The sequence below is a fragment of the Microtus oregoni genome, unplaced genomic scaffold (assembly GCF_018167655.1).
Source record: "Microtus oregoni isolate MIOR12 unplaced genomic scaffold, Mior012 000012F_ref0000307, whole genome shotgun sequence".
Taxonomy (NCBI): Eukaryota; Metazoa; Chordata; class Mammalia; order Rodentia; family Cricetidae; genus Microtus; species Microtus oregoni.
Genome location: NW_024543071.1, coordinates 18002931 through 18030317, shown reverse-complemented (window position 1 = coordinate 18030317; position 27387 = coordinate 18002931). Strand labels below are relative to the sequence as shown.

The 27387-nt window shown below is 37.6% G+C and overlaps 1 protein-coding gene and 1 pseudogene across 1 annotated transcript in view; both read right to left on the bottom strand.

Moving 5' to 3' along the window:
- Positions 1 to 27387, bottom strand: part of Hpse2 (heparanase 2 (inactive)) — a 255689-nt gene that overhangs the window by 226796 nt on the left and 1506 nt on the right. Inside the window, exon 3 of the mRNA XM_041661299.1 lies at positions 10024 to 10195. Within this exon, the coding sequence (XP_041517233.1) occupies positions 10024 to 10195 (172 nt within the window). The remainder of the gene's footprint in view (positions 1 to 10023; positions 10196 to 27387) is intronic.
- LOC121454047 lies at positions 19693 to 26397 on the bottom strand (annotated as a pseudogene).

Below are 27387 nucleotides of genomic sequence, written 5' to 3'. Positions count from 1 at the left end.
AAGCTGAGCCTGTCTGTATGTTCTTATACAGGTTCATATTAATTATTCTGCTGGAAACTCTGTATTATGTGGTGGTGACTTCCCTTCTTCATTCACAAACTTACTCAACAAATGTGAGAAATTAAGTAGTAGGCATTTTGGTAATAATAAACACAACAAAGATTCTTCACATCCTCACAGTTTATAATCTACATGTAATAAGCAAACAAACAGCAAATACATACTCACAAATTGTGCTAAATATTGTAAAATGAGCAGGTAGGTTGTGAAAGAAAGGACTCTAAAAATGAGACAAAATAAGTCATGTGGCAGGTGGGAAGAACTCTGGGATGAATAACAAGGGAGAATGGCAGTTAATGAAAATACAGGGTTAGGCAGTAGACAGGTCTTGTGGATCAAAATAAAACAAAAAACACACGTTTTATTCTAAGAACAACAGAAAGTATTAGTGAATGACACCAAATTAATTATAACTTTTAAATAATATATGTTGGACACTGAATAGTGGATAGATTGGAGGGAAAGGATGAATAGTAAGGCTCCTAAAGCAGATATAAATCCTCTGAATTTTAATAAGTTTAAATCTTTTTATTTTCACTGTGTTTGTCCTACTACAATCCATCATGGAAACAAGTAATCACATCAGATCCTGGACATCCTAGTATCTAGAACTGTGAGGGAAACTTTCTCTCCTTTATAAATTACCCAGTTTGGGCTTCTTGCTGTAGCAGAACAAGATGAAAGCATTATCTAATCCTTATTTGTAGTGATGCGACCATCTGTAAATATCTCACAGTCTAGGAGACTGGAACTTTTTGATGGACCTCCTCACAGTTAGAGTTAATAATCCACCTTGAGGTCACTGCTAGCCTACTGAGTAATCAAACTGGTTATTAAACCTGTCTTTAAGAGAACAATGTGACAATCAACTTTACTTGCCTTGGATTTCCCATGCAATTAACTTTTATAGCCCAAGATAATACATAGCTGCAATCTTAAGTTACTACTCTTACATACTCCTGACCCAGAATAATACATGTGTATCATCTGCTGAAAGTACAAAATACAGAAGTTGAAAGCAATTTCCTAATACCTACCATAAAGGTTGAAAGCAACCATTTATGGATATTGGTTGATAAATAATGATATTTGTTATCTGTGTCAGTTGGGATCAGCTGGAGTCGGTGACTCAATCCCGTGTCGAACTCTGATAAAGATTTCTGTCAAGTATCCCATTCCGTTCCCCATGTTATGTTTTCTTTACTATTCAATAAATAGAGCAAAGCCCATTGTTACAGACAGACACACTGCACACACACACATACAGACACATGCACATATGGCATACAGACATTACTCACACATAGACACAACAGACATATATACATAGGGATAGAAACAGAGACACAGGGACAAGCAAGTTCACAAGACAGCCTTCACACAGGCACACATTCGGGCTCATGCAAGACAGAGGACGGAAGACACACGGGGCATGAAACAGAACATTCAAATCTGGACTCCCTAGCTGAATGATTCCAAGGTGGAAGTGTTTTTATTTCTTTCCTTAATGTGACACTGAGGCATTATTGGTGGCTTGGGGTTAATCACTAGTGCACATAATCCATGTAATTATTAAGCTTAATTTAAGAAAGAATATATTTAATTTTAAAATATTTTTATTTATTCCAAGTACATATTTGTATAAAAATGTGTTTTTAATTTATAAATACAATATCTTACTGTACATATCTTGTTATATACATGTAAGAGTATTAAATTATAGATATTTTAAGTATTGATCATGAATTATAATTTATCTTAGATTAATTGTTTATTTATATTTTTTATTTTAGTTTTTGTATGTTATTGGTTTCTTATGCCTGTGGTCTTTGACTATCTATTCACATTTAAAATGGTATTGTAATATTTTTCCAGATCACAGGTACAGAGTTAAATATTAAATAAACCAATGTTTACAATAAATAATTTTTTGACTGGAATTTCTATTGTGTCTGCATAGCATTTTGATCAACATAGACAAAACAATTATAGTAAATTTCTCAAGCAAGAAAAATGCGTTGCCTGGTAAAAGAAAACTAATGAATTAAACATAAATTGTTAACACATAGATGGTGCATAGAAGTTTATGGACAAAGAACAGATGAAACTGATACAACCCTAAAGAACAATTCTTCAGCTAAAGCCATGTCTAGAACTATCCAGGTCTCGACTGAGGACATGAGAACAATAAAACAAATATTTTATTAAATATTTCCCATTTTCCAAGAGACTTGTAACTCCCTGATAATACGAACACAGGGATCCTATCTCTAATCCATTTCCTATTCTATAGGAGAGGCAGTCTTATATATTCCTATTTTAAAGAGATTAAAAGCTTGCATGGTTCTATGTCATTAAAGCTAATAAGTAACATTATTATTATTTATAAAATCATGTTTTACTCAAAAAGCATCAAAATCTCAATCCATGAATTCTTTTTTTTTTTAGAATTATTTTTGTTGCTACTTCATAAGTGTAGCTTTGCTCTTGTTTTTTTTATTTATTTATTATGTATACAATATTCTGTCTGCGTGTATTCCTATAGGCCAGAAGAGGGCACCAGACCTCATTACAGATGGCTGTGAGTCACCATGTGGTTGCTGGGAATTGAACTCAGGACCTTTGGAAGAGCAGGCAATGCTCTTAACCGCTGAGCCATCTCTCCAGCCCTCAATCCATGAATTCTTTTTGCATCAGATAAACAAAGTTATTTGGTATGTAGACAGATACTATATTAGTTTCATCTGTTCTTCTATTATAACTTCTATGTACCATCTATGTGATGACAATTTATATTTCATTCATATATAAGTGCTTATTGGAAAAAGCACACACACACACACACACACACACACACACACACACACACACACATATATATATATATATATATATATATATATAATATTCCTAGCTTCTAAGGGTATAAAGAAACAATATCTAGATCACAGTTCATGGTCTATTTGGGAGGCAAATATGTAAACAAACATATTATGATCAATTTGATAAATGCTGGAGCAGAAAAATAAAATGTGATGCAAGGCCAGGGGGGACCACTGAAATCTGACCTGAGTATGCCGGGGAAGATCTGGGAATCAAGAGGGGAAAAGTGACCTTCCAAACAATTACATAAAACAAAAAGATGCACAAGTCAAACGGCGTGTGGCATTTCCCAAAATCTATAATACTTTGGCATACTTGAAGGTAGTGAGCGTAATGGAGCACAGCAGTTTACTAGATTGGAATTTATGAAGACAGAGACACTAAAGGCTAAGAGTCAGAGTATCTGGAAAACTTATGACTTCAAGCAAAACTGAATTGACTAGATTTCACACTTAAAAATGACTCAAAAATCCACATGGGGGTATTATTAGAGTCTGAGAACAGCTACAAATAGATTGTTAAAAAGAAAAAATGATACGATCTATACAGACAAATGAAGATGGGATATGAATGATGCTAAGAAATTCAAAATAGAATGCTCAATAGCAACCTGAATATGTGCACAAGGAGTACCAAATCTAAAACAGCACCATCTCAATACTTGGATGTCCATAACATGTGCGTTTTTGTCTGGATCTCCAATTTTAATCCGTTGATCAATATGTCTTTATGTCAGTGTTGTTTCTATTATTATAGCCCTGTAGTACAACTTGAAATCTGAGTGGTGATAGCTCTAGCAGTGCTTTTATTATCAAGTATTGTTTTAGCTACTCATGTGTTTTCATAAGAAGTTTAATATCATTTAATATTTTTATATTTAACAATTTTATTAATAATACTATTATTATACTAACAATTGTGTTGGAGTTTTGATTTGTACCACATTGAGTCTATAGACTATTTTTGGTAATTTCATTATATTAATCTGACCAATCTAAGAGCATGAGAAATCTTTGCATCTTATGGTGTCTTCTTCAGTTTCTTTCTTCAAGCTTTTATTATACAAGTTTTTCATCTGGTTGGTTAGAGTTATCCTAAGATATTTTCTGAGGCTATTGTGAAAGTTACTGCTTCCATGATTTCTATTTCAGTATGTTTCTCATTTGTATATAGGAAGGCTACTGATTTTTGTGTGCCGATTTTGTATTCTGCTACTTTGCTGAATGAGTTTATCAGTTGTAGGAGTTTTCTGGTGGAGTCCGTATGTAGTCTTTCATATATATGTTGGGGGAGGTTGCTCATCCAATGGCAATAAAACATATTCACGTCATACATCACCTCCCACATCATATATACAACAATATAAACTGATAATATCTGATTCCATCATTTCCTATCTGTATCCCCTTGACCGCCTATAGTTGTCTTATTGCTCTAGATAAGACCTCAAGCACTATATTAAAGAGGTATGGAGAAAGTGAACGTCATGGTCTTGTTCCTGGTTTTAGTGAAAATGCTTTGAGTTTCCATACATTTTGAATGATGTTGCTGTAAATTGTCTTTATTGTGTGAGGTATTTCCCTTGTAACCCTATTTTCTCCAGGATTATCATGAAAGGGTGTTGGGTTTGTCAAAGACATTTACTACATCTAATAAGATGATCAAGTGTCTTTTGTTTTTCAGTCTGTTTTTATGATGGGCTACATTTACTTAAGTATGTATGTTGAACCATCTCTGCATCTCTGGAATGAGCCAACTTGGACATGGTGGTTACTTTTTCTCATGTGTTCTTCAATTCAGTTTGTAAGTATTTAATGAGAATTTTCCATTTATATTCAAAAGGGATATTGGTCTATAATTTTCTTTTGTTGTTGGATCTTTGTGTGGTTTTGGTATCAGGGAAATATTGATTTCATAAAAAAATCTAGGAAATGTTTCTTCAGTTCCTGTTTGTGGAATAAGTTGAATATTTGTGTTATTTCTTCTTTAAAGTCTGGTAGAGTGATATACTGAATCCATCTGGCCCTGAGTTTACTTTAATCAGAGGACTTTAATTACTGCTTCTACTTCACCAGGGGTTATGAATTTGCTTGAATTGTTCATTTAATTTTGATTTATGTCAGATCATATTATCAATAAATTCATCCATTTCTTTTACATTTTCCTTATTTTAAAGTATGTTGTTATGATTCTCTGAAGTTCCTCAGTGTCTGTTGTAATGTCTCTCTTTTCATCTTGAGTTTTATTAATTTTGGTCTTCTCTCTGTGTCTTTTGGTTAATTTGGCTAAATGTTTGCCAATATTGTTGATGTTCTCAAAAGGAATCATCTCAATTTTATTGATTCTTATACTGTTTGTTAATTTCACTTCATTGATTTCAGTCCTGAGATTTATTATTTCTTTATATTTACTCTTTGTAGGTATTAGTTATCTTGCAAAATAAGATAAACAAAGAATGGCCTGGAATGCAGGCAAAATGGTTATTGTACTGTTAATCAAATTTGGGATAAGAGAAATAAAGACAGGGCTGGGGATATCGCTCAGTGTGTAAAGCACTTGCTGAGCAAGCATGCGGACCTGATCTTGGGTTCCCATCATGGACATAAAATCTGTGCCCTGTGGCACATATTTGAAACATCAGTGCTGGGTAAGGTACAGAGACGGACAGATTCTAGAGTTTCACTGGCCATTCAGTCTACCTAAATGGCAACCTCTATTTTCAGCAACCAACAAAAGATCTTCTCTCAAAATTAAAACAAACATAACAATTGGGGAGAGCAAAAAGGGAAGAGATCAGATGTTGACTACTGGCTTCCTCATGCTCATTCATACTTGAGCACAGCCCCTCACACATAGGAACATACATGTATACATCCTCCCATCTCTTTCTCATACACACACACAAAAAAACCTTAAATAAATAGAGAAATATATAAATAAGAGAAACAAGACAACGTTAAGAGTTGGAGAATATTCAGCTGTTCTTGAATTCAAATATAAACAAGCATGCAACATGATCCTGCATTAATTTAAACAAAGTTAATTAATAATACTGTCAATACTTATTGCTGTGTGGTATAACATCACTGTGTTACAGTGATATACCACTCTTTTTCACCTAGTGAAAACATCCTGAAAAGAAATTTGGCAGCAAATATAAAGTAATAAAAATTAATATATATTTTTGATCTAGAAACCCAACTTTTTGGATATAGCTCAAGGATATTATTCAAAATAAAAATTTAAAAATCTATTTGTATAAAGATATTTATAGTTGTGCTACATAACAAGCAAAAACTGGAAAGAGGCCAAATGTTCACTAGAGGAAGGATGCTTAGTTAGACTTTGGCTCATTAATGCAATGGATATTTATTTCTACTAAGAATGACAATTATGAGAAGTATGCAGAAATAAGGGCTATATGAAGCAATGTATAAAAATTCAGTGTTCAAAATGATGTCTCTACCATGATCACATATATGTAACACTGTACTATGTAATATTGTACCTGTATAACCAAGAGAGTTGGGAAAGGCTATGTGCTGCTAATTTACAGTGCTGATGTTTTTGCTCTGTTGGTTAAGCTTCTGGGATATTTCTTTCACACACCTATATTAAGAAAATTAAATCCTTATTTTGTCACATAAAAGAAAAATATTCATTTATTTTTTCTTCGTCCTAAATGGATTTTTCTGGTTTTTGTTTGTTTTTTGTTCGACTTCAAGTTGCCACCCTAATACCCTAGCCACATGCTTTGTTCTTCAGACTTTCTGTTGCTGTGGCCAACACTCGAGAGAAACACAGTAAGAGAGAGAGGGTTTATCTGGTCTCATGGGTTCAGGCCATGGCTGGCTGATTTTGTTGTGTATGATGTAAAGCAGAACACCATGGTGGCTGGGAAGCAGAGAAATAGGAAAGGCCAGGGCAAGCTATATCTCCTCAAAACAACCTTCCACTGTCCATGACCCAATTCCTCTAGCTAGACCTTACTTCTTAATGACTCTAACACTTGCTTAGACAGTGCCACCCTCCAGAAACCAAGCCTTCAACACATGAGCCTGTGAGGGACACTTCATAGTCAAATAACAGCACACACTCGTCTCTCTCACCACTGTGTGAAGTTTCTCAGTTCTTTCCTAATACACTACCTTGCATGCACTCACATCTTAGCATGCACACAAACTCAACATCTAATCACACTTACTATAGTGAGAACAGGGTCTCCTCATAAATATAACTTTTTAAACCTCTCAATGCAAATAGTTGTTTCTTATCTTATATTATCATGGGAGAATTGTCCTCTGCAGACGGTCAACAATTTTGCTTTTCATTTCTTCCCTTTAAAGGATGTCTTAACTTGGCTGTATTCCCTTTTTCTTCTCTCTGGGTATAACTTACCCCAGAAACCTGTTCTGCTCTATTCGGCATTAAAGGAAGGAGCAGCCACCTTCCCTGATGACACAACACCCTTCAGTTGTCTTTGGGTTTCTTCACAGTAAATGTTATTCTAAGTATTCTTGCCCACATTATTGCTGGCTGTCTCTCATTCCCCACTCTGCAAGCCACTGCAACCCAGCTTCAGCCACCCTCTCCTGAGCTGTCTCTTGAGGTATTAGGAACTGACATGCGGCCAAATCCAGAAAACACCTTTCTGTCATCCTGTTAGTTAGAAGCCTCTGTCTTTATTCTATTTTCTTCATGTGCCTGATTCTTCTTACACCTTCTTACTTCTGCAGGTTCTTCAGGCTATCACCTATGCCTTTCTTTTCTTTTTGTATGCTAACTTATCTTCTCCATTCCCATGATTTTCAATTTCACCTTTGTGCTAAAAACTTCTCAAATGAATAGATATATCTAACAGAGAACCTGATCTCTTCGCACTTATTAAATGATATTCTTGACATCTATATTTAGTTTCATAGCACTAAAATGAAGTCTCAGTTGTATTCTCAGAACTACTTAGTCAGAAGGACTCCTGTCTCTGTTTAAACACATGGCACCATCCACTCTCTACTATCACATCATTGTATGTTTTACAATGTACAACCCTATCCCATAGGCTCTTCTTCCAGCTGCCTGCCACCACTCTACTCCAGGCCTCCACTACTTCCTCCCTGTATTGCTGAAGCAACCCTATCATCAATTGTCCTGATTTCTCTCTAATCTATTTCCCACAGTATACCCAACATCCTTTTCATATAATAGTTTCCTTCCCCAGCTTAAAACATCCTGTGTTACCCTGAATGCAATTAGAAGAAACAGCAAGTCCTTCCTTTTGCCTACACACCCTGATAGAACACACTTGCTCTTCCTTACTTCTCTGACACTCTAGCCAGCCCAGCCAGCTTTCAATTTCAGGGTCTCTGTATGGTTTTCATTTTAAAACTGTATAAACAAAAATAACCACTGATACTGTTCACTTCTTCACTTCTCATGCTGTGCAGTCAACCCATCATTCTTTATATACACCTTTCAAGGAAATGTCTTCATGGCATTCCTAATTCAATCAAGCCACATCTCTTAGTATAACCATGTACCTACTTCATACTGTTCTGGTTTTACATTTCTTGTTAATGTCTATGTCTCTCCCAACTTAGTGAAGAGCTTGGGATGGCAAAGAATGTATCTGTTTTGTTTAATATTATCTCAGTTGCTAGCATGTTACTTAGAACATAGTTGTTGCTCAAGAAATATCTTTAGAAGAATAAACAACTGATATCATTTCTTACTATTAGAATGGCAATGTAAATCATATGGGGACACATTAATCATTAAAGTATAGATTTAAAGGATAGAGAAATTAAATTTTTATTATGAACTTGTGAAATATGAATAAGTACATTGTGACTGATCTTTATATACAAAGTATAACAGGAAAAATAAAAGCCACCTCTTCATGTCTGTCCTGCTCCTCATCACACACTTGCAAAGAGAAATGTCAAAGTTCAGGGAAAGCATGCAAAAGGAAGGCCTAGCTAGTGAGTAGGGACTAAGGCCATGCACTTTTTCAACAAAAAGGAAGTAAATTGCCCTTGAGCAAGAAAAGGGGAGATGGAAAGAAGAAGAGATTAAGAAAGGTAGTTTAGGTAAAAATTCAATGATTTATATGGAAAAATGCCTAATATTCAACTTCACCTTTCTGGTGTTGTTATTATATAAATCCCTCTGCCTTTCCTAGACCTTAAATAAAGCCTGCTGTGTTCACAAGCTCATGTCAAGACTAGGTAATCAGAAATGAAAGGAGTAACTATTCAGGAGACACCATTTTCTTTCTTTTCATCTCTGTTTATGCCTGCAGGACATTTATTTCTCAAACTGCTTGCTGTACACATGTCATTGTAAATGGTCTTACTAACTTTGAACTGGAGGGATAACTATTCCTATTTAGACTGCATACCACATATAACACGTGAATCTCCCCACCTCATTGCTCTTATACTTCTTCCAGTTACATTTTCATTTTGAGCCTTGATTCAACATATTAAGCCTCCCCCACTCCACTGTGGTTCCCTCTGATTGCAATATTTGCTGGCAACAAATTCATGGTCAGGCATTTCTTCCAACCCTATATAACTAGACTAGATCTGAATGGGCATATCCATTATTTGGTTTGAAGCCAGTTGGCTGAAAGAACTGAGTTAGAGAACATTTCACATTATTCTTTGTACCAACGCACAAAACATGTTTGTCAGGTCAGTTAAAATTAAGCAAGTGATAACAATAGTACAGAGTGATGTCTGCTACTGAAGTATTAGTTTGGTTCTATTTTTATTTGTAAATATTTGTAATGTTTTCCAATCTTTTAAATATATGAAATTATTCAATTAAATCCTATATTAAATGATTTTGTTTGCAAATTAGGCATTCTGTTCAAGCCACTTAGAGATATGCCTCCTCCCACCCCTGACTCTAGGAGCCCTCCAGATGACTGCTATTGCTTGTGGAAGAATTCCTGTTGGGTAGTTTGAGAAAGCCTCTCTTTTCTTCTTAAATATGAAAATAGCCAGAATAAACACAAATACTTCATTTCATTATATTTAACGAGCAATACTGTAAGGACAGCTAAATAATCTGACCTACCCATCTAGGAGAGCAATGACGTTCTTCCTGGGCCGTCCAATATTAGGGCCATACAAGCTGGCTCTGGAGTATATCCGGATGGGTTGTAGCAGCCTCTTCAGCTGGATGTAATCCTTTCCCAACTGGCTACCATTTACTGCCCGGCCATGCATGCTCCGATAGTTATTTGGCTCTAGATTAAAAACAGACATATAAATTAGAATAGAGAAGAGTGAGATTCTGCCAGCCCTTTCCTTTGCATAGAACTGTGCCTTTTTCTTGCTAGCATGAATAAAATAACAAAAGGAGGACATAGTTTTCTTAAGGAATACAGAAGCTGTCATGTTAGCTGTGCCAACTTGATGTTTCATTCATTCCAAACTTATCTTCATAAAACTGACCCAAATCACAAACAAGACCATACTTATTTTAGTGATACTTTGTAATGAGTGGTAGTCACTAGAGTACCATCTCCCCAAATTTGTGCACCAGAACTTGGTGAGCTTATTTGGAAATAGAGTCATTGAAGATTTAATGTTACTATGTAGTCACAGGATTAGGGTGGGCCCTACATCTAATAACTGCTGTTTGCAACACAAAGGAAAAGGACCTTCAGATACTCAGACAGGGGACAAAAGGCTGTGTGACAACAAACACAAAGCCTGGAGGGATGCTACTGTGCTAAAGAAGTCTGGCAGTTCCAGCAGCTAGGAGAGAGGAATGGAACATATTCTCCTTCAGAGCTTCCAGAAGAAAGCAACCATCCTGATGTTTTGATTTCAGACTTGTGGCTTCATAAACAGTAAGAGAAAACTTGCTTCTTTTGTTTTAAGTCATAGTAATTTGTTATTGCAAAGCCTAGGAAACTAGTGCAAATGGTAAGAAGGGTTACCTTTATAAGTAGAATTATTGCACACAAATTTAAGAAAAACACCCTTGCTATTCACTAGTAACAAAGTAGCTGAGTGAAATCATTTCCAGCAAACCACTTTCCCTGAGGTTACAACTGCAAGGATATGAAAGGTTCTAAAAATCAGCAGCTCTTAAGAGTTAGAGGGAGCTAAACTTGAGATTCCCCAAAGCCATTATCTCAGATAGTTTGAAGCTGTGATTTATGTAGAGACAAGGCATAGATTATCAGACTTACATGAAATTTTAATAGAAATTTGGGGGAATAAGACTGCCACAGTGAAAACTAATAATCTCTTTTATATACCCTTTAATACTGAAGGCTGCATATTCGGGGGGAATTGTAGAGAACTTTAGCTATCTGCATATTCCCACATGAATATGGACCCTAGGGCTCTCACAGGGGAGACACAGAATGGCACGTTAATATCCAAGTATTTACTGTTTCCCATTCATCAGCATATCTACTGGCCTGGCCTTACTGTCTCAAGTTTAGTAAGCACATTTCTGATCAATTACTGGCTTATAATTAAGTTGTATCAATATGAAGGCAACCACTAGAAAGTTGACCTGAAAAACATCTTTAAAAAATTAATGAAAAAACAAACATTTAATGTGTGTTGATGCTTTGTTTGTGTGTATGTCTGTATAGCAAGGGCACGCGGTGCCCTCAGAGGCCAAAAGAGGCTGTCAGATCCCTGGGACTGGAGTTACAAAAGGTTATGATATACTCTGTCGGTGCCAGGAATTGGAGTTGGATCCTCTGGAAGAGCAGATAATATTCTTGACCACTGAGCCACCTTTCCAGTCCCTAAGGGATTAAGTTTTTAAATTGGAAATATAAGTAAGTACCTGATGCAAGAGTAAAAGACTAGAGCATTGGTCCTGGTAAGTTAAAAACCAAACAAAAAGTAATAAACTCAACCTCTGGGATGGACAACTATAATTTCTGAATTCCTCTAATATATTATCTAAAATGAATTACTTTCAAGATCAAAATTATGAGGCACAGAATGAAAATAGGAAAGTGTTAACATACACAAGAAAAGAAAAAGAACAGTCAATAGTAAGTGTCTCTTTGAAGCCTTTAACATTAGATTATTTGGCATATAAGACACTATAAAAAGAATCAAATGGAAACTCCTGAACTGAAATGACGCAGTGCATATAAAAAAACAAAAAAAATATTTAATATTGAGTTTTAAATCAGCAACAAAAGAACTAAGAAGAGAGTGAGATGATAAACCCCAAATTCTGGGAAACACTACACTAAAACAATGTTTCTGTGTTAATCTGTATTCAGATTAGTGCTGTTTGAAAACAGATGGTAATGAGTTAAGTCATCATAAATTTTATGTGACCTTGTGCATATCTGTATAATCAAACAGTTACTGATAAATTAAATTTAGGGACTGGAGACATGGCTCTGTGATTATGAGCACTGGCTGGCTACTCTGCTGCAAATGGAGACTGCACTTTTGTTTTCTGGCCACCCTGACCCAAATAATCACACAGAAACTATAATAATTACAACACTGTTTGGCCAATGGTTCAGGCACATTCCTAACTAGCTCTTACACCTTAAATTAACCCATTTCAATTAATCTATGTACTTCCACGAGGCTGTGGCTTACTGGTAAGGTTCTACCTTCTTTCTCCTTTGGCAGCTACACGGTGTCTCCCTGACTCTACCGTCTTTCTCCCTGCATTCAGTTTAGTTTTTTCACCTAGCTCTATTCTGTTCTGCCATAGGCCAAAGTAGCTTCTTTATTTTTTATTTTTTTTTTTGCTTTTTTGAGACAGGGTTTCTCTGTGGTTTTGGAGCCTGTCCTGGAACTAGCTCTTGTAGACCAGGCTGGTCTCGAACTCACAGAGATCCGCCTGCCTCTGCCTCCCAAGTGCTGGGACTAAAGGCGTGCGCCAGAAGTAGCTTCTTTATTAACCAATGGTAATAAAACATATTCATAACATACAGAGGGGAATCCCATATCACTCTGGTTTTGCAGAGGATCTGAATTTGGTTACCAATACCCACATGGCAGCTATTTATCTTTAATATCAATTTCAGGGTATCTCATTCCCTTTTATGACCTCCATGCACATACATGCAGGCAGAGTACCCATACACATAAAATAAAAATAGCAAATATATCTTATTACAAGAAAGAAGGTAACTTTAATTTTTTGGTACACAAAAGTTTACCAGTTGTTAAAGATGAAAACATATTATACACTAAAGAGATATATAGACATGTTTATTTTAAATAAAGAATTAAACCATAGGGATGGAGAGACATAAGAGCCAGTTAAGGGTACTGGCTGATCTTTAGGAGGATCAGAGATCATTTCCCAGCATGAACACAGTTGTAACTCCAGCCACAAGGGACCTGATACCATTTTCTGGCCTTCTTGGGCATTGTGCTCACATAGTGCACAGACATATTTTCTGGTAAAGCACCTAATATACACCAACAAATAAATATTAAATCTTGGATGAATATTAGATCCTGAAGAACATAAGTATCTTCCATGTTTTCAGAGTTGATTGATACTCTGACTATATAATCATCAATATTTCCAACACTTTTTTGTGAATAAATAAAAGTACAAAATGACTTGTAAAATGTAGAAAAATTGTGCTTGGACCCATTCAGAAAATTATTAAAAAATTCTGTCCTAATCTTAAGCAAAATTAACTTAATAATTTTTAAAAATGAAACTCAAGTTAGCATTCAAATACCAGCTTTCAAAACCAAACTTTCTGACATAATCCAATCTGGAAACAATATTAATTTGCTATTTTAATACTGAGAAGTAATGTCACAAAATATTAGAAATCTTTGCTCTCCATAATTATTATATACATTTTTTTTGTAAGAGCTGAAAACTGTATTTAGGAAGAAATTCATAATTCACAGCAGTTTCAAATCTGAGCTGAGGTGTGACAGGCAGCATTCAGGGTGCCCAAGACAAAGGCAAATACAGTTCAAAGCATGTGCAGTATGTGCTCAGAGCCAAGTCATGTGCTGCAGCACAGCCGAGTGCTACCAGAAACACCCTGGTCTAGAACATTTGATTTTTGTGACGGTTTTTATCTGTCAACTTGACACTATCTAGAATCACCCTGTATTGGGTAGGCCTGTGGCACGTTCATTGGGGATTGTCTTGATAGTAGCAACTGAAGTGGGAAGATCCAACCCACTGTGGATGGTACCACGTCTAGGTTGTGGGTCATTACACCCCTCCCCGAAGACTCAGGGATCTATGTAGAAGAGGAGGCAGAAGGATTATAAGAGCTAGATGTAGTAATGACTCCAAGGAAACAGAACTTGCAGACCAAAAGGACTCATGTACCTATGAACTCATAGAGACTATGGCAGCACTCATAGGACCTGCACAGCTTCAAGCCAGGCAGGATCTCAGGACTGAGAAGGACAAGTGGATGTGAGGTAGCATCTATAATGAAGAAATCTACAGCAAAGGAAAACCATCAGTTTATTCCAATGGAATGTTATGGAGTATATCAACCACACTTCAGGGCAGGACCCATGGAGGAGTTGGCTTACACAAACAAGCTCCATGTTTTGGTTTGAGTTTTGTGAGCTTTTTGTTTCTCGTTGTTTTGGTTTTTTTTTCCTTCCTTTTCATTTGTTGGTTTGTTTAATGTTTGTTCTTGTAAAGTTTTGTGGGAACATGGAGGAAGATAGAATATGAAGTTGAATGGTTAGGGAGGATCTAGGAGAAGTTGGAGGAGAGTAAAATAGGTTCAAATTTGTGTATAAAAATTCTTTTGATTAAAAAAATAGAAAAAAATGAAAAAGGAGACTAGGAAGATGCCTAAGTGATTAAGCACACTTACTTAGCAAGTAAGCAAGAAGACCTGAGTTTAAATCCCTCTCTCCTATATAATAAGCAGAGGCTCTACATGCCTGTACCCAGTATTGCAGGGTGAAGGCAAGTTGAACTGAGAGACTGCTGGCCACCCAGTCTAGCAGAAAAAAGGCAAGCTTCTGGTCCAGTGAACACCCTATTGCAAAGCAATAAGATGGACAGAAATTGAGGACGGTACCTGATATGCTCTTGTCTTTCTGTTTACACACACACACAAATGAAATCTTACCAACATGACCACTTAAACCTGCACAAGGACATGCCAAAGTAGACAAGGGGAGACTATGCAGCTTAAACCCTAAACAAAAGGAGTATAAACAACTAAAGAATGCTGAGTGGGAGAAACAGTTTTCTCTGGGAAACAGCATACCAATTAGTTTTCCAGTAACAAATGATCAGCCCTTATAACACACATAAAGTAATATTATACAGACTAAGCAGGTTATGTTTACGGATACATATGTATATGAATATACGCATATACATGTAACATCAATTGATTAATTTTAGAAAGAGAGCAAGACAAGGCATGTGGGAAAGCTGGAGGAAGTAAAGGGAAAGGAGAAATGATGTAATTATGTTATAATCTCTAAAATTAAAAGAAGTAATTAAAATGAGAAAAAAATCAATGAATGAAAAAGTTGATTGACATTCCTTTAGGTAGACTAAGGAAGGAAGCATAAAAATCATTGACTAACAAAATGAATAATGATCGATCATAATGGACCTCAAATAGTTAAACTGGTAAAGGTTATTACCTTGGGGAAATGATTTTGACAGTGAATTGAGGAAACAGACTCAAGAAAAAGCACATTATTAAAACTGACTTAGCTTAGTCTGGTGGCTCATACATGTAATCCTAACATTTAGAAGGTTGAGCGGCAGGAGAATTAGGAGTCCAAGGCCAGCACGAGATACATAACAAGCCTGAGGCCAGCCTAAGTCAAAGAAAGACTCTGTTTCATAAAATAAGCAATGCACCAGACTCAAAGAAAGTTGCAACACTAAAAAAACATATGAAAAAGAAAAGACACATTGAACTAAAAAATCCCTTTTCTTTCAGAAGCCTAGACTCAGATAGATTAATTAAGCATTGGAAGAAATATCAATTCTTCACAAGTCTTCCAGAAAATGGACGAAGGGAGCATGCTTCACAATTTCTTTCTATTACCAACGGTATACATAGCCATTAAGAGAAAACTACAGATGAATACTCCTCATAAACATAGACACAAAAAATCTCCACAAAATACATACAAATCAATTTCAACAGCATGCACAAAAAAATCAAACTTTATGATCCAGTGGGACTACTACAAGGAATGCAAAGTTGATTTAATATCAATCCAAGGAATATAAACTATTGTTTTGATGGATTAAACAACCAGAGTTGAATCATCAATATGAGAAACACAAAAAAATGCATTTGGCAAATAATAAATCCTCCCACCAAACTCTTACTAGAAGGAAAACTTCCTTAGCCTAATAGAGATTGTATGAGAAAAACCTATGCTTACTGGTGAAATACTGACTTACTTTTCTACGGTGGCTAATGATGTTAAATATGCTTTCATGTGGTTATTGGCCATCTGTGTGTCTTCTTTCAAGATGTGTCCATGTTAATTCTGTTTAACAATATTCTATCAACCGCTTCTAGTGTTTTGTTTAATACAAAGTGAAACCAACACAGAAAGTTACACTCATTTTTCTAAAGTGTGCATTTTCATCATGGTTCATAATCTATTTTTCTTAGTGTATTTCAGTTTTGTATTTTAGAATAATTTTAATGGTACAGAGAGACCCGCATAGTTAGTGTTCCCTTACTTTAGGCACCACACACGGGCATGTACACACACAAACACACACTCAATTTCCCATATTATAGATGTCTTGCCTTGGCTTGGTATATTGTTACAGCTGATAAACCAATATTGATACATTATCGAAGTCTATAATCTGAATTATGGCATACTCTTTGTATTATATAGTAGTGTGGACTTTGGAAGGCTCAAGAGATATTGCATCCATAGCTATAGTAACATATTGAGTTAATTTATTACCTTAAACATTCTGCCTGCTCCACAAGCACATTCCCTTTTTATTTCTTCAGAACTCCTGGAAATGCTTTCTCCACTTACTTTCTATATACAGTTTTGCTTTTTCTAGGATGCCATGTAATCAGACTCATGGCTTAAAGTCTTTTTAATAAGATTCAGAATTTGGTCTCATGTCTTGTAAATTGTCGCCCACTGGTACATATTCAATATTATAAGCAAAAATCTGTATTGTCTTCAGTTGCTTGTGAACCTCAATTAAAGAAATCATTGACATGCCATTGAAGTCACATATCTGTAAATACAGTCAATCAGTCTACAAGCTACTTAAGTTCTTTAAAATATTTTAAAATATCTATTAATTTATCCATAATTCTGTGCATTAATATATGTTTTAATTAACATTTTATGTTGGCTTAACAACTTTCATAATTTGTAATTTAGTTTTTTCAAATTAAAAAAGCCCTCTTTTTATAGTAGTAATTAGTACTAACCTTAAGTTTATCCTATCTTTGGTTTTAGGTAATAAATTCTTGAAGGCTACATGTTCTTTATTCTGTATATTCCCTCTTAAAATACATGAATCCTTTACCAAGCTCTCAATAGTTCCAACATAGCTCAAGAGTTTAAATCCAAAGGTTTCTTCCTTTTTATTATTATTTGATTTTTTTAAAAATACCAATCCAAGTTCCCACCCTCTTCCTCCTCCTATTCCCTCCACACACCCTCCAACCCCACCCCATCCCATCCTCAGAGAGGGTAAGGCACATTGCTTTGTGGAAGGTCCAAGGCCCTCCCTACTATATCTAGGCAGAATAAGGTATACATCCAAAGAGAATAGGATCCCAAAAAGCCAGTACATGAGTAGGGATAAATCTTGGTGCCACTGCAAGTGGCCCCTCAGTCTGCCCCAGCCATGTAACTGTCAACCACATTTAGAGGGACTAGTTTGGTCCTATGCTTGTTCCTTCCCAGTCCGGCTGGGGTTGGTGAGCTCCCATTAGCTCAGGTGGGCTGTTTTAGTCAGTGTCCCCATCATGGTCTTGACCTCTTTGCTCATATTCTCACTCCTCCCTCTTTTCCACTGGTCTTTGGGAGCTCAGTCCAGTGCTCCGATGTAGGTTTCTGCCTCTGTTTCCATCATTTGCTGGTGATATTTAAGATATTCATCAGTCTGACTACAGAGCAAGTCAAGATTGGGCCCCCTGTCCTCTATTGCTTAGGGTCTTAGCTGGGGTCATCCTTGTGGATTCTCGGGAATTTCTCTAGAGACAGGTTTCTGCTAACCCTATAATGGCTGCCTCAATAGAGATATCTCTTTCCTTGCTCTCATCTCTGTCCTTCCTCCATCTCGACTATCCCATTCCCTCAAGTTCTCCTCAACCCTCCTATTCTCCCGTCCTCTGCAAACACTTAACTGTGAGCCTCTATAAAATAAAAAAGGAAACATTTTCAGTATACAGTGGCACAGAGTAAGTACTGCCAATTCCAAGGGGAAGAACGAGAGTATATGGAGGGATGGAACCAAAGTAAAACTGAAATCCAGCAGGGCAAACTTTATACTGTGGATGCAGGTCTAGCATCTGGGGCACATGGTGATGTGCTGTGAGCTTCAAAGGGCTTAGGCAATTGCAAACCTGCTATCTTGGAATTTCAGACCACCCGTCTCTCTCCTGAACAGCTTCTTCCCTTGACTATGTATTTCCTTGGCAAGTGTTCCATGTTCCAAGAGTCTCCAACTTCCTGTGGTCTCCAGCACACATCCAGCTTCACTCTCCGAGCCTCCTGCATTGTTCTTCTGGGTACCCCTGTAAGGAAGATTTCTATCCCTGCTGCACATTCGCCTGCCTTCCAGGCTTTCATTTGAAATCTGGGTAGAAGCAATCATGACCCCGTGTCTCTCATGTTCTGTTTGCCTAAAAACCAAGCAACAGATGGACAACACCAAGGTGTGCTACAGCCCAAGCAACTATTTGGCCTTCCTGGACCCTGGCTTCAGCAGAAGAGCACATGGGTTGTTGGATGTGTGGCAACACTTCTCCAGGAGGCTCTGGAGAATAACACAGCCCAAACTCTCTTCCTCAAGCAAAATATTTCAAATAAATTTACTCCTTTATACCCCTGGTTCTGCAATGGGTGGGGTCTGGCCATCTTCCAAGACACTCTCAAGGCATCTTTCTTTCTTGTTCTGGTGCAAAGCATATGTTATCATTTTAAAAATAAAAGCAATGTCTTCAACTGCCACACTCTCCTTAGTCCTAAATTTGAGCATGTGTCTTTTGCCCAAGTTGGAAGTTATTCAAAATCTTCAAATCTTTCTATTCATTTTTTCGCCCAAAGTTTACGATAAACACAGACAAAGGCAATCATCAAAACTCTTCCTATAGACTGAATTCAGGACTGGATGCAATAAAATTTCTTTTGACAGATTAATTAGTCCATCACCTTTAATCTAAGCCTCCTACAAAGTGTCAGGGAATGGACAAAAATAGGTAAGTTTTTAGTCACAATGTAACATGAATGGCCTCCAATACACTTCTCTCTTTGTGCTTGTTATAAAAACACATGTTTTGTTTTGCTGGGCAACAGAGGCCATAGACAGCACTGTAGGAAATAGACAGAGACACACACACAGAGTTCACCCAGAAGGCCAGGCAGCATTCTGGGGCCTGTAACACTTGATTGGTGGGTGAGAGCCACCTGGGAATCTGGTCCAAGGCTTGTGGGGCCCCAGACACCTTGGAAGTTCCTCTGTCCAGTCTGATTGAGGTCTCGGGTGGTGTTGCAGTGGGCAGTTTATGTCATTCAGAGCCTTGCATAGGTTGTGTGGTCAGGATTACAGTTTTAGCCGCACCTGCTCCACCTGGGCCTGTGTCAGGAAGTTGGTGATAGGATTTTGCTACACATTATGAAGTCAATCTGGCCTCTGGGGTGGGTGGGGATGGTGAAGTGGGTATAGTTCACCACAGGGACCAAGGATTTGCAGAAGTGCCTATTTTCTTTGACGAGGTCCAGGTGCAGTCACTGGCACTTGCCCTGGCAGTAAATGATGCCGTCTTCCCTGAGTACTGTTTCCATGAGCTGGTAATTGGACACCTTGCAGGGACTCTCAGCAAAACCCATTGGGTCTGAGAAGTTGATAATGATGAGGCTGAAGGCATCCTGGTTCTTTTTCATGAACTCAGAGCCATTACTATCATTAAAGGTTAGATGAAGCTGAAGTAGTCAATGACCATGACTATTCATGGTCATTTTAGAGTCTTTGATGGCATGCTCATCTATCTCATGCTAGACCAGGCTCACTAGAAGAGTGCTTCACCACTTCCAGCAGGATGCTCCCATCTCGAGCCCAGGGATCAGCACCTTGAGCAGTTTGGATGGCTATAGAGCAGCAGGTTAGCATTTATCTCCTGGGGTGAGAACCTGCCCCTGGTGGTGCCCTGGATAACACCATCCAAACCCAGCACGTTTTACTGCAGAACATGAGGATGTCTCGGTACAGCGAACACTGGTGGTGCAGCAGCTGCCCCACCTGCAGTGACAGGGCCTGGCTAGACCATAGGCTGCAGGTCTCTTGGAACCAGACTTTGCAGATGGTGGCAGGCCTAGGCATGACTGGGCCTTCACTTGGGGTCTATCATAGATGTCATGGGCCTGGGACTGCAGGTTGTAGGGGTCACAGACAATGAGACCCTCCAATCCAATTCTTGATGGATTTCTTATTTCCATGTGAGATGTCACAAGCATAGTCCTGACACAGTCATAGTCCTATGGGCTTTCTGGCCATCGAGCGCTGTCACCATAATCACCTATCAGGCTCTAGTTATATCATTCTAAGGCTTCTCCAGTGTACATTTCCAATCCTCCCCCAAGCCAGTTAAAAAACAGGTTCCTGAGACATATTTTTCAGCTAAGAGTTTTTATTGACAATCCTACTTCTTGGTGCCAATTTTGTGTATGTATGTGTGTGCATGCATGCATGTGTGCAAGTATGTGTTTGTATATTGGAATTTCTATCACAATTTTAAGGGAAGAGGAGCTGATTTTGACTAAGGGTTTCAGTACAGAACTGACCAACCGCCTTATTTTGGGCCTCAGGTGAGGCAGAATAACATGGCAACAGGAGTGTGTGGCAAAGTTTTTCACCTAGTGCTAGTTAGATGTGATAGGAGGAATGGGCAGATGGAAGGATGGGGGACGAGGATTGGCTGACAGAGAGAGAGAGAGAGAGAGAGAGAGAGAGAGAGAGAGAGAGAATGCTTTCACTAGTATATGCCCTTCTCTTCTTTTATTCCATTATCAATCCCCACTCTATAGGTTGAGTGGGTGAGTGGGGACAGTCAGGTAGGCCTTCCTCCACTTAGTTTCCACTTCTAGAAATGCAGACACAATTGGAGGCATCTAGGCACTCTTCCTCAATCAAGATTAACCAACATGAATTCAGGGACATTCTTTCATTTCTGCCTTATACTTAGCACAGTATTTTGCATACTATGTGTGCAATAATACATATACACATATATATATACACATATAATGCACATATATATGCATATATAGCATAAGAATGAATAAGTATCGTGTTTATGTGTGTGGGAATGTACATGGCAGGAAGAACAAGGAGAAGGTGGCATTGAGATGTAGACTGGAAGTAGGAAAGAGGAAAAGCAAGCACACAGAAACTAGCATTTTCACTTTGCCTCTTTCTCCTCCTATTTTCCCGTACTAGTCTTGCCTGAACATCAAAACTTTATACTCTGAAACACTTTTCCAAGCTATGATTTATACTCATAAATATCTGGTAATATGCTTCAAAATTGTGGTTCCTCTCATGTTTGGATTTTACAAAGCTATCACATATACAGATATACATTGTAAAAATGTATAAATATTATTTATTTATTTATTTGTTATCTATTTATCATTATACTCCTGAATGAAAGTCAAATAAATGTCTAGGAAAGAATGAATAAAGCTGGGTAGCTAGTATGACAATAATAATCATCTTTAAAAGCTCTGTTTCCTAAAGCCAAAGTTTTTGTTTTGTCAAATGACTCAATAGACTTTAAGGAACCAAATTCTGTAGCTAAAAATCATAAGTGCACAAATGAACATATAGGAACCTGGTGTTGGTATAAAGATTTGACACTTATTTAATAATTAACTGTAAAAGATTTTTCTAGTTTATGGAAATAAGCATTTATATAATGAATTTGCAACTCAAAATGTAGAATTGTGGTCATTCAACTAAAAGTAGTGTATTATTTTATAGTAAATTTTATTGTTAAATATGGTTTTCTAAAAGAGAACACTACTTTGCTAGAGCAGAGCTGAACTGAAATTCTTCTAAATTTCCCAAGTTGCATCTCAGCTTTGGAATTCCCTACTATTCTTTACTCTTAGTTTACTGATGACTAATACAAATATAATATATTAAAATTACCACTCAGTTGGTATTAATCAATTACAAAGTTTACAGTTTGTGGCTATTTAATATCACAAACACTTCATAGACACAGAATAAAATTGCCAAAAACTTTGTGTCAAGAAAGCCTTGCTTCTTAGACCTTTGAATCCTAAACATTCTTAATTGTTGCCTCTTGATGCTAGGGATGGCTTGCTTTGGTGACTGTAGTCCTTATTATTCTTCAACTTTGAAGAAAAAATCGAAAAGTAGATTTAGGCACCTCAAATCCAGCCATCTAGAAGTAATTATTATCATACTATTCATCTAGATGTATTTATCTTTTGCTGAACATTTCCTGGCTTTCACTTGGGTTAAGCAAATGCCTTACTTGGTTTTTCACACACTGGGTTTACTCAGGAGATGATGTGATAGTTAGGAGGAAAGGGCAGATGGAAGGATGGGGAATGAGGATTGGCTGAGATCCCTGTCATTCATTTTATCCAAAGATAAAATCATAGAAAAGAAAAGTGACAGAAAACTGGAGAAACAAGTCTAGACAAGAATGGTGAACATGCAAACAATTTTGAAAGGAAAAGGACACATATACAATGCAGAAAACTAGGAACAGAATGTATTGTTATCGTGTAAGATCAGATTCTGATACAAGAAGTACCCAGTCACTGCAAAACAAATTAATCTAGAAACCCTAAAGGATAAACTGACATGGGTAGGTGATGTGGGAGTGTCATATATCAATCTGTTGATTTCATTGGTTAAGCAATAAAGAAACTGCTTGGCCCTCATAGGTTAAAACATAGGTGGGAGGAGTAAACAGAACAGAATGCTGGGAGAAAGAAGCTGAGTCAGGGAGTCGCCATGATTCTCCCACTCCAGGCAGATGCAGGTTAAGATCATTCCTGGTAAGCCAGCTCGTGAGCTACACAGATATTAGAAATGGGCTAGTCCAGGTGTGAGAGTTAGCCGAGAAAAGGCTAGATGTAATGGGCCAAGCGGTGTTTAAAAGAGTACAGTTTCTGTGTAATTATTTCGGGTAAAGCTAGCCGTGTGGGCGGCCGGGTGCTGGGGATGCAGCCTGCCGCTCCTATTACAACAGAGTGGTGCCCAGATGTGATGGACTAAATCCACTTAAAAACCTGAGAGAGTTTAATTTTAAACAGAGAAAAAAAAAAGAGTTTAATGCAGAGTTTTGCTCTTTGTTGGTGGCTTGCCATAGAGAGATTTCCTGATTCAGCAACAGCAGCAGAAAAAAAGCTGCCTCATTTTAAAGCACGGCTTCCTGGGGCTGTGCTGCCAGCGTGAACTCTGGCTTTAAAGCATTTCAATGGATTTTATGGGACTGGATGTTTGTGTTCCCACTTGGGATCGGAAGGAGAGTGCTCTGAGACCCTGCTGATGGCTCAGCACTCCCTGCCTGCACCTGGGCAGACAGCCGAATCAGGCTCAGGCAGGCGGAAGGGCATGGTGTGTTTTCAGACTGTGCAGTGCTCTGCATGTCAGATTTGGCTGTAACTTGGATGAAAAGAATTTCTGTGCTGCACGCTCAGTCTCAGAATTAAAGTGCTGAGTGCCGCTCCTACCTGGCGGCCCCAGAGCTAACACAAAATGGTAAGTCCTCCATTTTGAAATTTTCCTGACTCAGCAGCAGGAAAAAACTGGCTGTTTTAAAATGCCGGCTTTCTGGGCTGTGCCGCCATTGCAATCTCTGTCTGTCTCCTGCGGGAGACAGAGCTTTGGAATGGAGCATTTGGAGTAAAGTGCTACGATTTGTTTGATGGCAACTAGACTGCTGTGTGCCTAAAAGGGGGACATTGTGTGTCGCAGCTCAGAGGCACAAGCAGCTCCACCATGATAGTGTTGCAATGTGCAAGGATCAGAGGCACGAGCGGCTCCACCATGTTGGACTGGGCGGGGCCAGCAGGCAGTACCTGTTTTTGACCTAGGAATGTCACAGCTTAGATTCTTAAGCGCCTAGTGATTTAAAGGCACAAATCAAAAGTGCTGCTGGATAGTAAAAAATTGCAGATTCACAATAGGACAGATTCAGACCACTAAATGAGTCACACTGTTGGATGAATGTACGTAGGCTTGAGAGAGAGAATAAAGTTAATGCCTTAAAAAAAAAAGGTAAAGTCTTTAAAGAGACAGAGTACAGATAGTTAAGAGATTAAAAGAAATAAAGAAAAATAAGCCATGTAAAAATTGAAAATTCACAGAGAGTCTGGATTATGTACATTGTGTTTTCTTTAAAATTTTTGACTGTGAAGGAGCTAAGTACAGAGAGACATTTCATTACATGGGCTGCCAAGCTAAACCAGAATGGATATAAGGGTATTATGATTTCAAAATTTGGGTCTAAGGATATGATGCTTTGGAAAGGGTCTTCTTTTGTTTTCACAGAGGACCAGACCCTGTGGATTTCTTCTATCCCGAAATGGTATGATAGACCACGACCTCCCAAAAAGTTCCTGTGAACACCCTCAAAAAATAACTTCACTCAACTGCGAACTGAGATAAACCTGGCACACAGGTTACACCCTAAATGATCTGATTAACAGCGCCCCCATTCAGCAGGAAGCAGTTTGGAGAGAAAAAACTGCGCCCATGTTCCCAAAATATTGTTTATAAATGTTCTTTTACATTTAAAGGGGATATGATATAGATATGAATAATTTGTATTAGTATAGATTTTGCTTTATTGGTAGAGATTTAAGGTCAATTTTGTTATATGTATATGCATATTTCTGCTATTGATTAAGATATTGTGATTGTGTAGTTCATTAAAAAATGTAATATATAATTAAGAAATATAGGTTAATGGATAATCATCCATGATAGTAAAGCTTGTAGTCATGTTGGTTAGATTTTCTAGATATATAGAGATATATTTCAGTTAGATAGGCATTCTTCATATCTTTCAAAGACTGCAGAATATGGCATTTAAAATATTTTAATAACTTAGGGCTTTTCATGACAATGAGACATGTCTGCTCCTGGCTGCACCAATCTACTTCGAGAGGAAGATGGGCATCGAAGAGGATCCTTATGGAGCTTGATAGCCATTTGGACAAGAAACTGCTCTTGCCTGGACTATTGCATAAACTGGACACAAAGAACCCGCAGAGAGAGGACTGCTGAACTTGCCTAAAGGTGAGATGGTCTTTCGGGGTTCCTGACTCATGAAAGAGTCTGCGAGACATTCTGCAGGACACAGCAGAAAGTGACTGAACTGTCTTTGGAATTTCCTGCTTGATGAAAATGTCTGCTGGATACTATGGGCCTAAAGGCTGAAGATGGATGCCCCAACGGTACAAGAGAACTTTGGGTGACTGTCCAGGCAGCGAGATGTCTCTGTCATTTCTAGAGTTTTCTTATTTCTTGTTTACTTAGGTAGTATTATATCCTTCTGGAGTCTTTGATGGAGTTGAAGAATGGATAGGTAGTTATAGTTTTCCATTGTTATGATAAAAGATAAAATAGATATAAATATTGTAACTGTAATTCTTGCTCGATAACTGTTTTGCTATATGTAATTTTACTATGTTAAAGTTAAAGCCTTCCTTTTTTTTGTTTAAACAGAAAAAGGGGAAGTGATGTGGGAGTGTCATATATCAATCTGTGGATTTCATTGGTTAAGCAATAAAGAAACTGCTTGGCCCTCATAGGTTAAAACATAGGTGGGAGGAGTAAACAGAACAGAATGTTGGGAGAGAGAAGCTGAGTCAGTGAGTCGCCATGATTCTCCCACTCCAGGCAGATGCAGGTTAAGATCATTCCTGGTAAGCCAGCTCGTGGGCTACAGCAGATTATTAGAAATGGGCTAGTCCAGGTGCGAGAGCTAGCCTAGAAGAGGCTAGATAGAAATGGGCCAAGTGGTGTTTAAAAGAATACAGTTTCCGTGTAATTATTTCGGGTAAAGCTAGCCGGGTGGCGGGACACAACCCGCCGCTCTTACTACAACAGGTAGGTTAGGAGTGGAAATGAAACTATTAAAGACTTAAAATATTTTTAAAGGAGTATATGAAATTTCAAAGAATAACAAAAAGAGATCTTAACTGATGTGCAGTAGCACAGTTTGTTCTCTCTCAGATTTACCTGAAATCTGAAAATTATCATGCCCTGTTTGGAAAGTTGTTTTTGTAAGTGAGAATGTCCTTGATATGGCTGAAAGTTGAAAAGAAGACACGTAAGAGGAAGAAAAAGGAAAGGGCTATGCTAAAACTGTCCAGAGTGGAGAGTCAAAACTGACCCACCGACAGGCGGATCTCTGTGAGTTCGAGACCAGCCTGGTCTACAAGAGCTAGTTCCAGGACAGGCTCCAAAACCACAGAGAAACCCACCGAACACACAAGTCAACTCAAGCTTTCGTTCTGCTTTGCTGACATTTTAAATTCATGAATTTGGTATGTGCTTCTACAGCTCCATCTACTTCACTGTTTTCACATCCATGTCATTGCCTTTCTACCTCCCTCCAAATTATCCTTACTTTTGTTAGGCCCTAAAGAGGCATTTAAAAGTATGATGGTGAGAATCATGTGTTTTGTGGCCAAGTAATAGCACTCTTTGAATGTACTTCATGCCTCCTTTGAACTGTGTAGGGCAGTTTGAAGGCAAGAATAAATCAGGGGGCAATTCTTAATAGATAACTATATAGAAAGATGCATATTGCTCTCTTCTCACTCGATCTTACTACCCAACTGCTCCCGTTACACCAGATGAAGATTTCTTTTAGTTGAACAAACTTATGCTCCAAGAGCTCAAAAACTCTGAAAAAGTATTCCCATCAGTCACTCATAAGTAAGGTTTGATTTTCTAGTTTATCTGTAGATAGCTTAAAAAAACAAAAAATTTTAGTTATGCAACAAAATATATTAAAAACAAACAAACAAACAGATCCAGACCTAAGGCAAACCTTTATCTTCTGCTTTAGTAAAGTCTTTATTACTTTATGCCACAATTCTTTTTAAATTTTCTCTATTCCAGGAATGGAAGAGAGAACAGAAGAGAGAAGATGAAAGTTGGATTCCATTTATGAATGCTATTAAAAATATGGAATTTCTTCCTATTTTTCTTCTCCCTTGCCTTCTTGTTAAGAAAACTTCAAGT